The sequence below is a fragment of the Eubalaena glacialis genome, chromosome 5, assembly GCF_028564815.1.
Source record: "Eubalaena glacialis isolate mEubGla1 chromosome 5, mEubGla1.1.hap2.+ XY, whole genome shotgun sequence".
Lineage (NCBI taxonomy): Eukaryota > Metazoa > Chordata > Mammalia > Artiodactyla > Balaenidae > Eubalaena > Eubalaena glacialis.
The window spans coordinates 90,635,456-90,651,280 of NC_083720.1; the positions used below are offsets into that span (position 1 = coordinate 90,635,456).

General features: G+C 36.9%; 1 protein-coding gene across 2 annotated transcripts in view; it reads left to right on the forward strand.

The window, feature by feature from the left end:
* Window positions 1-15,825, forward strand: part of SLC4A4 (solute carrier family 4 member 4) — a 345,525-nt gene that overhangs the window by 200,121 nt on the left and 129,579 nt on the right. For both annotated transcript variants that reach the window (XM_061192359.1, XM_061192360.1), the window contains exon 7: window positions 1,529-1,605. In XM_061192359.1, coding sequence (XP_061048342.1) covers window positions 1,529-1,605 — 77 coding nt within the window. The remainder of the gene's footprint in view (window positions 1-1,528; window positions 1,606-15,825) is intronic.

Below are 15,825 nucleotides of genomic sequence, written 5' to 3' on the forward strand. Positions count from 1 at the left end.
AGCCCAGCATTATTTGGAGGCATTCTTGTTTGGGCCTGGTGTCTTTTGTATTGAGTGGACACTAGAAACCTAGTACGCGGTTCAGAGAAGAAAATGTGGCTTTCAAAGAGCTTCTTTTAATTTTGCTCATAAAGCAGTTTTTCACATGTTACTTTCCTTTGAAAAATGCCCTGTGCTCAAATTTTCCTAGAATAAAACATCCTACCAGGTAAAGTGTTTAAGGGATCTAGGCCATGCTTACTCAATGAAATGCAGCAGAGTGGAAAATATCCTGTTTTGCCAACTCAAGAAAATTGATCTAGTAGTTAAAGACAATTATATTATTTAAAGAGCTGCTGTTATATAGATGTTAAATTATTAGGGGGTAGATTTGAGTCTTTTGTAAAATTATGTGTAGAAGGTTTGGTCTGAAGGAATGGAAATCTGTAATCTAAAGAATTATGTGGAAGTAAATGTGAAGCTGTGTTCGAACCTTGATGCTTGTTTTTCAACCCTTGTCCTCTTGGTGTGAAGACCAGCCTGAGTCAGATCTCAGGGGATTAAATGGTGAACCCATTACTCAGCACCCTGCAGGGGGGGGCTAAACACCCTGACTTTGAAGAATTACTCTTTTGCTTAGTAAGCCTGGAAATTTCAGGTTCAACTGCAGAATGAAAGCTCAGTATTTTGTTGATTAACCAGTCTATTTGAAAATGGTCTATCCCTCTTCTAGATGTCCCTCCTCTCTGTTCTCATATAACCATGTCTGAAGTCACTGGCTGGATTGCCAATGGATTTTACCTACAGCAGCTTTACAGCCAGGGAGCTTGGTTCCCATGGAGTATTCCTGATGAAATCCATCGCTTGACTTGAATAAGAAGTTTGGCGTGTTAAGGGAAAAAAGGGATACACTTAGTTTAGTCTGACAAATGGGAATGCAGGAAATAAGGGGAGCTGTGATAACACTGCTTTGAGGCAAAGAATGGGGATTCTGGATCAGATGCCCACTACAGAGAAATATTCTTGATCAAAGTGTTAGGCAGAGAATGGAGTGCAGATGGCTTTTTGGGTTGATCAGAGCAAGTGGTGCACTAGGAAGGACTGCAGAGGCTCGGGGAGAGGAGGTCCAGGCCTTTTCTTTCCCTGGCACTGGCTCTACTGAGATGAGGAAAAAGCCCATCTCTATAGGCAATAGAAATAGGTAGATTAGGATGTGTGTAAAGGGCTGTAACAAAAGGCAAACCAAAAACAGGAGTGAGTTTATTTTTATGCTTATTGTTTTACACATTTCTTTGAAAGTTTAACTTATCTTGAAATGGAGCCAGAAGACTTAAAGAAAGTATTTGGGATTTTATACATTTTTCATTTAACCATGTTAGTGCTCTAAACTAACTTTTCAACTCTGGAAACCTGTTCAGGAGAATCCTAATGTAGCTTAAGCATCATCACCATTCCCATCGTCATCTACTAGTGGTCATGAAGTGTACAACCAAACTCTTTGTGTTTTTGACAAGAAGTCTTTAATTAGGGTTCACTTCTGTTTTTCCAGGTAGCCCAGCCATGACCCACAGGAATCTGACTTCTTCCAGTCTGAATGACATCTCTGATAAACCAGAGAAGGACCAGGTAAGCAAAGAATTCCTGCTTCTTTGAAATGTAAGGCTAAATGTATATCTAGAAGATGCTGGGAAAAGATTAGAAATGGTGGTCCTCTAACTTAAAATGAACCAATATGTGTAGTTTTTTTTTTTTTTTTTCACTTTCTCTGAGGGAAGGGGAAAGCAGTGTGTGAAAGGATTTGAAGTTCAGAAGATAAGAGTCTCCACTCCAGCTCTTATAGATGAATTCACTTGGGCAGTTTAAATCTTGCAGCTACAGTTCTCTTAGCTTTAAAATAATAATACTAATTCCTACCTCAAGTTTATTGTGATGGTTAAATAAGATGATTTGTGAAAAAAACTGGTTTGGTAAACTGTAAAGGGCTAGGAAATGCTGGCAGTTGTTAACTTTGAGGGAATATTTCAGGCAAAGGTAATGACAGTCTTGTTAGCTGTATGTTTGTCTATTAAAACATATAGTAAGTAACCTATTTGAAATGAAAAGTAATTAGGTTTTGAATCTCGATTTGCTTTCTTTTAAAAAGAATATGGTAGAAACTGGGCCATTTTCATAGTTGGGTGGGTATCTGGGCTTGAAACTAGTAGAAAATGGTGACTGGGTGTAATTTTGCACTTTACATTAAAGAAATGAAATGAGTTATTTGGACTAATTGGTTGAAAATTCTACCTGAATAAAGAAATCTGAATTATATATTCCTAAGACAATGAAGCCTTGTTTACAACAATGTTCTTCTTTAACCGACAGAGGTGTTTTAGACCTTGGTGAATTCTCAAAAGTGCAGGAAGGGTGAAATTATGTTCTTTCTTGTGAAATGGCTTTTGGATTCTTTCTTCCTTCTCCTTCTAAACAACAGCACCCTAGTAGGGCCTTCATGATCTCAGAACAGATTGCTAGAAAAGCCTTGGGAATTAATCCTGTCCCCATTTTCTCCCAATTCAATACACTTTTCATATTATTGCTCTTATATTTCTCCCCTGGATCAAAAGCTCATAATGGCTTATATCAAGTTAAATTCAGAATATCCGGACTTTTAAGATTCTCTGAAATCTGGTGTAATCTTTCTCATCGTAACTTACATGTGTTTCCCAGAAGAGAGACTCTGCTTTGGTTTGGCTTAATTACCTCCGCCTCTGCACTGAGATTAATTCTTGACTTTTACAGCTGCCCCCCGCCCTTAAATGCTAATATGGCTAGCTCTCCTCCCTACCATTGGCCTACCTCTTGAAATACTGTGGGAGAAGATCATTTATTTATTTATTTATTTTTTGCTTCCTGGAGGCAGTTTACATTCACTTTGATTTTTTATTTTATTTTATTTTTAAAGAAATGTGTTTATTTTTTTAATTTTTAATTTTTATTTATTTATTTTTTAAATAAATGTTTTAATTTTTTATTTTATTTATTTTTGGCTGTGTTGGGTCTTCGTTGCTGCGTGCAGGCTTTCTCTAGTTGCGGCAAGCGGGGGCTACTCTTCGTTGTGGTGTGAGGGCTTCTCATTGCAGTGGCTTCTGAGAAGATCATTTAAATATTGGATTCATTGGTAGGTTCGTACCAGTAGTGAAAGGGAAACCTCAGTCCACTAGGACTTGTTGAGAATTTTCCTCAAAACTATTTTGCACATTTTGGCTCCATACAACATTTACCAAACGACATTCTGATCATGAGATTTGCCAGGGGCTTGGATAAGGCAGAGTTAGAAATACCTGGTTGACACTTTTTCAGGAAGGCTTCTTTTATTGGGGACAGTCCTTTTCTTGTCAGGAGTTTGTCAATTGCCGCTGGTAAATGCTGAGGGAAATTTCTTACCTTCTTGGGTGTCTTCATATCTGAGCATATGCAGAAGAAATTTGATGACTTATGATGTGTATTATGTAAGATTTTGGTTCCAGTGTTAGAAGAAATAGGTTAGAACATTATGATTTAGGGTGCTGATTTTGCTATTGATAAATGGAATATTTAAAAATGGAATGGGATATTTATAAATGGAATATTTCCTGCCATATTAATAAACAAAGGATGTCACAGTCATCAAGGATTGCAGCTCTCCAACGTGAGCCGTGAGCCCTGAGGAAACTCAGGGCTGAAAAGAACACCTGCCATCTAGCAGCCAACAGACTCCCTATGGTGAGTCCTGAGGAAACTCAGGATGTGAAAATACAGGATCCTGGCCCCAGATAGCTGAGGTACATATCAAAGGAATGATTTCAGTGAGCTCTGACTCTTGCATCTTCCCATATATAGAAAAGTGCTAAACTCCTTAACTTGAGATGTTTGGTTTTCTTTAATTAATAATAATCTTGTGATGTTCAGACTGCCTGCCCTTTGTTGCAAAACTTATATATCCTGGCTCCTCCCCCCTGCCTCCTTGGAGCAGTTCCTCAGAGTTATCTGAAACTGCTGTCTCCCGGACTGCAGTCCTCATTGTGCCCCAGATAAAACTTAACTCGCAACTCTCACATTGTGCATTTTTTAAGTCAACACTACAAAGCCTGTGTGGTCCTTAAAACCAGAATCTCTGATGCCTGTCACCGACATCTCATATTCATCAAGGTTCATGTGAAGATGAAACCAGGAAGATTTGATTCAGGAGGTTTGTTCTTTCTGTTTTCAAAGCCAGAAAATGTAGTTGATGAGTATATCATTATAAGAGCAACTGTCCATCTTCATTTATCTAATACAATAGGCATAGTGCATCCAATGAGCCCTTCATTCCTCCAAAGAGAAAGAAACTCCATTCTTTGCTTCCCACCAAAAAGTTTGAAGAGAAGCTTTGTAATTGACCTATTCATCTCCTCTATTACTAAAGGTAGAGTACAAATTCAAACTAATTATTTCCAGTTTCTATACTTACAATTTTATTAACTTCAAATACAAAAGCTCCTCGATCATTTTAGGGTGAGAAGAAGAAAATGGGCTTGCTAAGAAGATGAAGCCATGGCAAAAAAAAAAAAAAAACACAATAAACTCGGGCTTTTCTTTTTTAACCTGTTTTTTTCTCTGTTTGGGTAGGGAAAAAATGTTGCCAGGCTCAAATTTGTTTTGAAAAAGCTTTTATAATTAATTAGCCAATGTCCTGGAAATGATCTTGGCAGTAAAGTCAAACTTGTTCTGTATGCTTTTCCAAGTTGGCCCAAGAAACTTCCATCCAACTGGAACTGAAGTTTTCTGATTGATTATTCTTCCTGGATACAATTCGAACAGTTGCGATGGTGCCTCACGACTTCCTGGAGCTGTATAACTTCCCAGTAGCAGAAGAAATGGGTTTAATGTTCAGAGATATGAAGAGGAGCAGAATTTCTCTTTCTGACAGCTACATAGTGACAAAATTTGAGGGCATGTTTTTTATAAGATTCTGTTTTGGGAAAACAGAAGAAACAAATCTGTGGACTGCACTTTCTCTCTCTGGCTGTGCCAAGCCTATGTACTTATGATTTCAGTAGCGGCTGCTTTATTGAGAAATAGCTCAAAATAGTTAACAGCAGAAGAAAGAGCATCGCCAAAATTTAGGTGATTCAATGCTTCAACCATATTCCAACTTGGATGTTATATTTATTAAGCAAAAAAACACCCGGGGAGAAGTAGATTTTTTAAAAAATACATCTGGAGCTCATCTACTTGTAAATGGACGTAAATAATCTCCTCTATTTTGTTGCTATGGAGGATTTTTTTTCTTCGTTATCCAGTTATCTTCCCCAATTACCTTAGATTGATTTGTTTTTCTGTCACCTTTTATTTCTTTTCTGTGCTTGAAAAAATTTACAACTACCACGGGTGCTTATCAAATGCAGTGGGTTAGTTCTACTTTTCATGTGAGAATCAGCTATGAGGATAAGAAAATATTCTTATTTTACCTCGTAGCTTTAACTCTTTGGAGGAAATACTGTGCTCAGTGGTACAATGACTTTTTTAAAGGGGCTGTTTTTTCTTTTCAAGATTATCAATAATGTAATACCATCTCACAATTATATGACCAACCTTAAGTGAAATTGCAGTCTGTAGACTGTAGTGAATGCAGTAAATGTAGAAATCCCTGGAAGAGTCTTAGAGAGACACTTGCGCTTATATAACCTTGTAACTTTTTATCTAGTTATCACTTCCCTGATACTCGTTATTTAGCCAGCTTATCTGAGAACCTATCCTTGGTGTCCTGGTGGAATTTGGCCTAAGGTTAATTTCTAAAGTGTATGGTAATCATTTTTCACACTATCTGTTGCCTGTTATCTTTAAATATACTTGGTTGTCTCGATTTCTATTTTTGAAATCTTGGTCTTTTGTAGAGATAGACCTAAATTTAAATATTTTTGTCAGAGAGTAAGAGGATGAAATCAGTAATCCGTGTAGAAGTTTGAAACTGCTCAGCCATGACTACCTTACAATGAAATCTAGAAAGAAACATTTTATGATTGAACGACCCCCTAATCCTTTTCTTACATGTGTGTAATACAAGAGTGAGTCAACTAAATTCAGCTGAGATGACTTTTTCATCGTTTTGATTTTCATCCTGAGGCTCACATACAGCTTCCCTTAGCATTCATAGCAATGTCATATTCACAGTGATGGAAGAGTACAATAGCACCTGCTTTTCTTTTTCACGGCTCAGCCAGAAAACCCTCCGATTGGCATTGGTCACCGGGTGGTCTCACTCCACTACTCAGAGAAGACGCAGGGGCAGAGAAGGGCTCGTATTTGCTGAGGTTATGATACTTGTCTTTAGCATTTTTTCAGGGCCCGCTGAAACACTGCTGTGTCAGGAAAGATCCAGATGGAATCACATCTGTGAAAACCTGATAAGAAAGGCATGTTGTTGAGGAGGAGGTGTCCTTAGTCACTGCAGTATTGGTAACTGCAACTGGTAACTGTGGTTCAGTGGCTACAGCTTTCCTTCGGCCAGGAGTCCTTGATGGGAACTGGTGAAGCCATTGCAGTGGTTATCTGTGGAGACCCCTTTCCAAGGGGGTTGGCTTGCTGCTTAGATAATTAACAAGACCGGTTTGTCCTTCCTTTTCCCTTTCTATAAGAAATTTGACTTTTTGTAGGCTCCTCCTCCCACCTTATGCTCTCTCCCATATTCTTAAAGAATTAACAACCAATAGTTATTAATAGAGTTTGAGAAACACTGATACTCATAGTGATTTCAAGAACCTGTGTTTTTAGACCTGGGTCTCAGTTGAAATCGGTAGTTGAATTTTACCATTTTCATAATGATATACTTCCTGTGAAAGCCATTTATCTGGAACAGAAAACTAGCCTTCATTTAAAAACAGGTTTTGTGTCAGCTTGAAAGTGAAGGGAGATGAACTTATCTCAGGTAATCTAAGCTCTGTCTTGTGTTTTCAGGTGTTTCAGGAGTCTTTTGTAAAATTTAGAACCATGTAAAATTTAAAACAAGTTGCAACAAATTTTAACTTCTAAATCACCCCATAACTGTAGGCTGCTATGATTTGAATTCATTCATTCATTTAAAGAGTATATTCTGTGCTAGAAGGCGTTCTTGGTGCTAGGGTTCCAGAGGTGAATGAAACAGATAAATCTTTTGACTCAAGGAGCTTCCGTGCTTTTGGGGACAGATAGACAGTAAACAACAAAAACAAGTAGACAAATGAATAGGTTAATTTTATACAATGATAGTTGTTATTTAGAAAATACAGTAGGATAATGTGGAGAGGTACAGGAAAGCTGGCTTAGGTAGGAAGATTAACCAGAGAAGAGAGGGTCTGGGGGAAGAGGTTTCTAGGCTGAACAAAAAGCAAGAATATAGCCTTGAGGCAGGAATGAGTATGGTATATTCATAACAGAGGAAGAAGGAAAAAAATCCAGAGTGGCTGGAGCAGGGGTAGCAGGTATGCAGAGGTACGTAAGGCCACTTAACCTTTTCATGCAGGGGGACCTTTTAATTTTATTCTATGTTCAATGAGACACTATTTTAGGAGTTCTACCTGGAGAGTTGTGTGTTGTGATTTACACTGAAAAAAAGATCCCTGGGGATAGTGTGTGATGAGATGGAGGAATTTGCTAATGTTCTGGATCATCTGGTGTTGTTCCTATAATTAAACATTGGATGAGCACCGCAGTGCATTAAATAGCTCAACAGACCCAATAGCCAATTTCTTAATGTGTTTGCCATAGATGTCAAGACCTCATTCCTATCGACAAAGGGAGCTCTTCTGTTCCACTGAAGTATTGTAAGAAAGAAAATGAGTTTCCTAGTTAAAATATTTTCCATGTGCTATTAGTTAGAATTAATAATTAGTTAATTAATATTATTAAAAATTAAAATATTTTAACACACTAGAAGTGGATTTAGGTCACCAAGAGTAGTGAGATTGAGCTTTTGAGTGATTATATCTGTTACCTGCAGTTCTCTTTTTGATATCATGACTCATGAAACCCTCACCAGAGGTCTCTCTAAGGAATAGTGACAAGTGTCTTAGTCCTTATTGTTCCAAAAGGGGCATCGGAATGTGTAGGTGGAGGACAGAGCCGCCCAGTGGGGTCCTGAGCCACACTCTCACCGGTACCTGTGAAAGAATCGAACTCCAGGAGTTCACCGCAGGGTGTTCTGTATTCAACATTTAACAAAAGGGATTGCAGGGTTTACATGTCTTAAATGGCATGTCTTATCTAGCATGTTTTATGTTTGATGTCACTTTTTTCTCTTTTTAGTACGTAGCAGTCTGCCTGTATCCCAATGCCATAAATATACTTAGAATAGATTGCAGAGAGTAGTAGAATGCCATCAACAATTATCTTTAATGGATGTCTGCTCTCATGTCACATGTTACCTACCTCTGACCAGAACTTCATTTAAAAAAAAAACAACTTTTTTCCCCTTCGAAGTGGCAAACCAGAAAGCAGCAGCACCTGTGGTAAACACCCTAAGGGCATGATTAAAAACCTTTATAATAATTCTAACTATAAACATGAACTCATTCTTTACTTTCTGTAGTAATATTTTATTATCTATAACATTTTTTAAACTTTAGTTTTTTCTGATTCATAATTATACAAAATTGCTGTAAAAATTCAAACAAAGGAAAAATGAATAAAACAGAAAGTGAAAGTTCACAAATTCTCACCCTCAATATAACTACTATTAGCAGGTTGATGTAGTCTTCTAGACTTTTTCTATGCATAAAAATGTATATACTTATTTATATAAAATACAAATGGGATCATATTGTTCTGCAACTGGATTTTTTAAAAAACTAACAATACCACAGATATCTACCTTATTTTCCTTAAAGGCTATATAGTATACATGAATCATATTTTATTTAAATGATCTTCTATTAATAGATAGTTACTTACTTATTTTCATTTCTTTGCAGTTATACAAACAGGCCTTTAAGAAATGCCCTCATTGTAACTTTTTTTGTTCTTTTTTTTTTTTTTTTGCTTTCTTTCATGAGTATTTCTGAAGGAGAAATTTTGGAAGTGCAATTGCTGGGTCACCATGTATTTCCAATTACCTCCCCAAAAGATTATAACAATTTGTGTCCTAGGTCTTTTAAACACTTTAATTAATCCTCCTCCACTGCTAGAATACTGTTTGCCAGTCAGATTTGAGTTTCTCCTTTCTGATTCATTCCACTAAAAGCTTAGCAACTCAGTTAACGTGAAAAGAATCACAGTCACTAGCATCTGCCTCCCAGCTCACTTTGGGGGCTTTTTTCAGAAGCTTAAAATATCAAGGCTAAAACTGGGTTTATTCTCCTGGTCTAATTGGATCTCTCAGCTGGCTAATCTGCCTATATTCTGAGGTAAGGAGGTGAAAAGTCCAGTGGTCGTAGACTTGGCCACCTGTATGTTTCTGATTGCTTCTGCTTAAGGAGAGGCTGTTCTCAGCTCTGAGAGAAATCCTTTGGCTTTGTGAGAATTTCCTTGGCAACCAAAAATGGCTTCCTCTTAAGAGCCCTTCTTGGTGGTCAGCACTTGGAACAAAAAGGAAAATCACAAGAAGAGTTGGACAAGTGTTCTCTTTGAAGCACTATCCAGCACATTTGCAGCTTGGCCCTGCATCTCCTTCCTCCCCAATCTTCCACCCTCAAGAGAATTCTAAGTGAACTTACATACATACTGTAAAGTTAGTTAAATGAAAAGTTTATACCTTTATTAGGAGCTTTGATGGAGTGTTTCATCTAGGATAATTGATAAAAAGATCAGCGAACCATTAATTACATGTTGGGAGATATTTGCAGATTTTTCTGCTTCCCTACTTCCCTTGCAACAGGGAATCTCTGCAGAGTAGATTTACCAAGAGGCCAAGGCATGGGAGGAAGTTTTCCTTGCTCTTCTTCAGAAAGAGAAGGGCTTCTCACTGTTTCCACGTCACTTGTCTGATTGATCCAGTGGCTAGTTGATTTATTTGCCTTTGTAGAATCTCATGACCTTATCAGTCACCAGCAGAGCTTACTGATTTCTCCTGGTGTTACCACCAATCGTCTGGTTTCGCTCCCTAGAACTGAACTGAAGTGAAAACAATCATACTTCCGTTTTCTCTGCCACCATGTTAAAATGGTAGCGGTAATTTTTTTCTACAATCTGAAAGCCAGTGGTTAATCATACCCAGTCGACATTACTGCCTAATCAGTGTTCTATGCATAGGAATACAAGAGGCTAGAAAGTAACCAAGTCATTTTAGAGGACGCCATTGTAAGTTCAGTATTAGCGGCACTGTTGATCATTCAGTGGCTCTGAGAGTATTGAGCCTGTTCTTTTTTAAAGAATAATTAATAATGACTAACATACATTGGATACTTTTTCACACTAGTGCTTTGGTTGGTATTATCAACCCTGTTTTATATATTGGTAAACTTGAGGCACAGAGACATTAAGTAATTTTTTCCAAAGTTAAATAGCATCTAAGTGGTAGAGCTGCTTTCTGGCCCTGGAGCCTGTGCTCTTAATGAGTATGGTAAATTCTGCCTATTTGCATTATGGTTTTTTTTAGGTCCTAATCCCTGGGTGTCCAATTAATAGTTAGGTTAATAATAGTTAGACCTTAGGTTTGTCTTTGAGGCACACATCGTGCTGAATAGGCTAATCTCCAGAATTGTTATTAAATAAACCAACATTAAAAAATTCTTAAGGGTCTTATGGTGACTGGATGTTTCTGCTGCCACAGTGATTAAAAGACTTGGTGAATCAACTGTTTGTTTTGTGTCCATACTCTGAGTGGTATTGGTGGAGGTCAATGAGAAGAGGCTGATATAATTAAAATAAAGCATAAAATATGGTCTCAGATTATGAGTTTATATCTAGCTGGAGAGACCAAATAAACTGTGTGCTGCTGACAGTAAACTGCAGCAGTTCAGTGAAAGACAAGATAACTATGTGGGCTAGAACCGTCAATCAAAGAGAAACGAGGGATTTTATTTTATTTTATTTTTTTATTTTTTAAATTTTTAAATTTTTTAAAACATCTTTATTTGGAGTGTAACTGCTTTACAATGGTGTGTTAGTTTCTGCTGTATAACATAGTGAATCAGCTATACATATACATACATCCCCATATCTCCTCCCTCTTGCGTCTCCCTCCTACCCTCCCTATCCCACCCCTCTAGGTGGTCACAAAGCACGGAGCTGATCTCCCTGTGCTATGCGGCTGCTTCCCACTAGCTATCTATTTTACGTTTGGTAGTGTATATATGTCCATGTCACTCTCTCACTTTGTCCCAGCTTACCCTTCCCCTCAAGTCCATTCTCTATGTCTGCATCTTTATTCCTGTCCTGCCCCTAGGTTCTTCAGAACCATTTTTTTTTTTTTTTAGATTCCATATATATGTGTTAGCATACGGTATTTGTTTTTCTGACTTCACTCTGTATGACAGTCTCTAGGTCCATTCACCTCATTACACATAACTCAATTTTGAAACGAGGGATTTTAGAAGCATCTTTCCACTTTAGAGAACGTAAATAACAGAAGATAAGAGTTTTAGCCAAATAAAGCATTCTTCCTTGGAGAAAGATTAGGTAGGAAATGTGAGAAATAAATTGGAATGTAACTTTCTGCAGATTAACAATACAAGTGAATGACTTGATTTATCCAACAAATGGAAAATATTGTGACTTTTAAAATTCTTTGAATAATGGCCAATAATCCCCCAAATTTGATGAAATACAACAGGGTTTCAATTAAATTTTTTTTTTTAAATTAGAGTTACCTGTAGAATTAGCAAAAGTAGATTAGATTAATTAGCTTGTTGACTTGTCCACGGACCATGGTGGATACTCACTTGATTTACAAAATTTTACCTGAGCTTTGAGAAACACCCCATAGTCCCTTAACTTCCAGAATGTTCAGTATTTGTTCTTGCTATAGATACATATTCACTTCTAGGTCATTAAGTCTGATAAATACACATCGTTGTAACCTTTTTTTATTCTGGTAAGAAGAAAAAGCAATTATTATTGAACTTTTTCTTTAAGCTGATCACAGGAATAGCTTTGAAGATTTAAATAAACATGTTAAACCTTAACTCCTCTGAACCTCAGTTTCCTGATTCATAATACAGGTCTTATAATTCAGTCTGAACTGCCTTCTCCACAGGGTTGTCGTGTGAAAAGGAATGTGATTAGTACACTTTAAATATTATACGAGTCTTAATTTATCACTGTCATTTTCATTATTTAAATGTACTACTGCTTGTTATTTTTGGCTTTGTTTTGCAGGAAGATTGGGTAGGATGGAAGTCAATTTCATTTTAGATGTCATTCCTCGCTTCTCAGATTTACGTTGCTAATCTGGCTCTGCGGGGTTTTGTGTTCTTCTGTACTCCACTGCTCCGCCTGCACTCTCATGAAACGTGTCTGATTGGCCTTCCATGAATAGTGGTACTGCATGCACGTTTCCACTGGACCCAAATATCTCTTTTTCTCTCTACTTTTCCAATTCCTACCGTTTCTTCAGGACCTAAGTCAAGTGCTGCTTTTGCCTTACACGTGTCTTTGGACATTCTGGCTCATGTTAATTAACACCTGTCTCAAATTCTAACACCATCTAAGCACTTACTGTTTGTCAGTTCACAGGGACTCACTTGTTTGTTATTGTTTTTTATTTGTATGTCTCATGTTCCTTTTGGCGTGGGGGGCGGGAAAGCAGAGGGTCTGGGGTGGAGGGAGAGATAGGAGTCTTTTAAGTTAGTTGCTGATGTAATGACGATAATGACTAATTGGGGAGAATCAGCTTCTACTTATCCTTTTTCTCAAAAAATCTTCTTTTAAAGGCTGAGAAAATAACTGTGACTGTGAGAGTTTCTCAGAGAAAGGTGATTTTTGAAAGTATTGTTAAGGTCTTATAATTTATAGTTATATAAATTATATATAAATAAGTTATAATTATAATTCTGGCAGCTTTAAAAATTACTGTTTCTTATCGTGGGCACTGATAGAGTGTTTCATTAGGTTAATCAGTTGCTTGAAATGAACATTCTTGCCCATGTCATGTGTTAAAAAAATTTTTTTTCAGCTAGAACAATCATGTGAATGCTAACATTTGAAATATAGTTTGCTGTTTCATTTGTAAAAATCCATTTATACATTTTTTCTCATAATTGAAAGCTCAATGAACATAGTTTCCTGGCTGATTGACATAGCTTAGAGAAAACTCTGAATCTTTTTTTTTTTTTAACTTGTTTAAAACAAAATGTAGTGTATCACAAGGACATATTGGAAAAGTCAACTGTCAAGCACAGAAAGATGTTCTATTGCAAGATGACATGGTATTGCTAAGTTTTCCCAAGCATGGCACATTTCAAATCAGGTACTGTCCAACATTCTACTTTTAGATGTGAGCTACTTCATTTTGTATGATATGAAATGGTGTGAAATTAGGGGTAAGGCAGATCAGACTTGGGAAGGATTTATCATTAAATGTGATTTATTATAGAATTTACTAGTTCGATACATTATTACTTTTTTACAAGATATTGAATATAGTTCCCTGTTCTATATAGTAGGTCCTTGTTGGTTATCTATTTTATATAGAGTAGTGTGTATCTATTAATGCCAGACTCCTAATTTATCCCTCCCCATCTTTCCTTCTTTGGTAATCATAAGTTTGTTTGCTGTCTGTGAGTCTGTTTCTGTTTTGTAAATAAGTTCACTTGTATCATTTTTTTAGATTCCACATATAAGTGATATCATATAATATTTGTCTTTCTCTTCACTTCACTTAGTATGGTAATCTCTAAGTCCATCCATGTTGCTACAAATGGCATTATTTCATTCTTTTTTTTATGGCTGAGTAATATTCCATTGTATATATGTACTGTATACATTATTATAACTCTGTTTCACTTTACATTTTTCTTATAGTTTTGAGTCCAAGGACTGCATTATGGTAAAGACCCAAGTATATTATTGGAAATTAAAAAAGAACAAGTCAAGCTGATATCCAGCCATCTGTTAGGATGACTTGTTTCAGAAAAACCTTTAGGTCAGAGATGAAAGACGTTTATCTCTTCTCATAGTGTCTTTGGCTGCATTACTCATTGTTTCTCAAGTGAAACTTATGGATAAGCCTGTTTCCATATCAGCTTATTTATGACACTGAGAAATAAGGAAAGGGAATTTGAGAAATTTCAATTAGTAGGCTCCACATTGAAGCTTTGTTCGAAGAAAAACTTGGTGCATAATTCATTGCCTGTTGAATTATGGTCTCTAAGAAGGCATCCCCAGGCACTCACTCTGGAGGAAGACTTTGTTTAGAAAGAACCAATTGAAACTACTACTTAAAATAGTTTTGAAAGTCTTTTTCAAAGTGTGGAATTCTCAGGGAGTAGCTCTTTTCATTAGGACATTATGAAAACATCCATAAAAATGTGTCATAAAGAGATTTTTGGGGGATGATGGCAATGTTGTTCTTATTCCCACCTGTCTTTGTGGGAGTCCCTAAATGAAGTCCTGCTGAGGGAATGGAGTGCAATTAGTTCTTTTGAAAGACCTTGATTCGTGTCACATTTTGGTTTCTAGTTGTTTTTTTTTTTAAAGAAAGACTTTTTTATTATTTATTTATTTATTTATTTATTTATTTATTTATTTGTGGCTGTGTTGGGTCTTCGTTTCTGTGTGAGGGCTCTCTCTAGTTGCGGCAAGTGGGGGCCACTCTTCATCGTGGTGCGCGGGCCTCTCACTATCGTGGCCTCTCTTGTTGTGGAGCACGGGCTCCAGACGCGCAGGCTCAGTAATTGTGGCTCACGGGCCTAGTTGCTCCGCGGCATGTGGGATCTTCCCAGACCAGGGCTCGAACCCGTGTCCCCTGCATTAGCAGGCAGATTCTCAACCACTGCGCCACCAGGGAAGCCCTGGTTTCTAGTTTTTAAAATTCCGTATCATTTTTCATTTTTCAAAGATGTGCTGAAGTAGTACAATATGTAGGTTTTATTAAAATCAAAACCAAGAATAAATGAAAATAAAAGTTTTTAGAAGATTCTCTCTTCTCTAATGTTATACTAGGGGCTGTATGCTCCTGTGCTTGTATATTTCTTAATCTGTGCCATCCTGGTCTGAACATGCTATGGGCTATATTGTCTTTATTTTAGCTGTGCCTTCTTGATCTAAACTCACAAGTTGTAATACCTCAGTGTGGAAAGAATAGGAGAAAAGGATTTAAATCAAAGAAATAGAAGATTTAGAGTCCTTTTAAAGTTTTCTGGTTAATAAGAAATGTAGTAGAAAAGTTTGGGTTTTATATAATCCTAGAGGTGTTGGTTCAAATCCTAGCTTCCCTTCTTACTAGCTGAGTGATATTGTGCTGGCGCTTAATGTCTCTGAGCCTTAGAAAAAGTTGCTAAAACTCATCTTTCATGTTCTCCTGAGAATAAAAGGAGGTAACATATGTGAAGTACTTCAGGCACAGATTAATTAGGTGCTTAAAAAATATTACTTCCCTTTCCCCACCTGCTTTCTCCTGCCTCCTTGTGAATACAAGATAGGATAAACTATGAAACAAAGTAGGGGAAAATGGAACAAGTGAAATAAATGAGGCAATATATTTGTAATTTTTGGAGTGATTCAAGAGAAAGTAGCAAAATAGAACACTGGGGAATTTTAAAGTTCTCATTAGAATAAATCTTATGAGTCTATATTAAATAGTCTCCGTAGGAGTATACAGGTAAGATTTTACAGTGGTGGTGTTTTCTATTTCCTCTCTTCTTTCCTGAAAGTAACAAGCTACTAGCCTGTCTTCTGTAGTAGTACGTTAAGAATTATTTTTACATTCATACA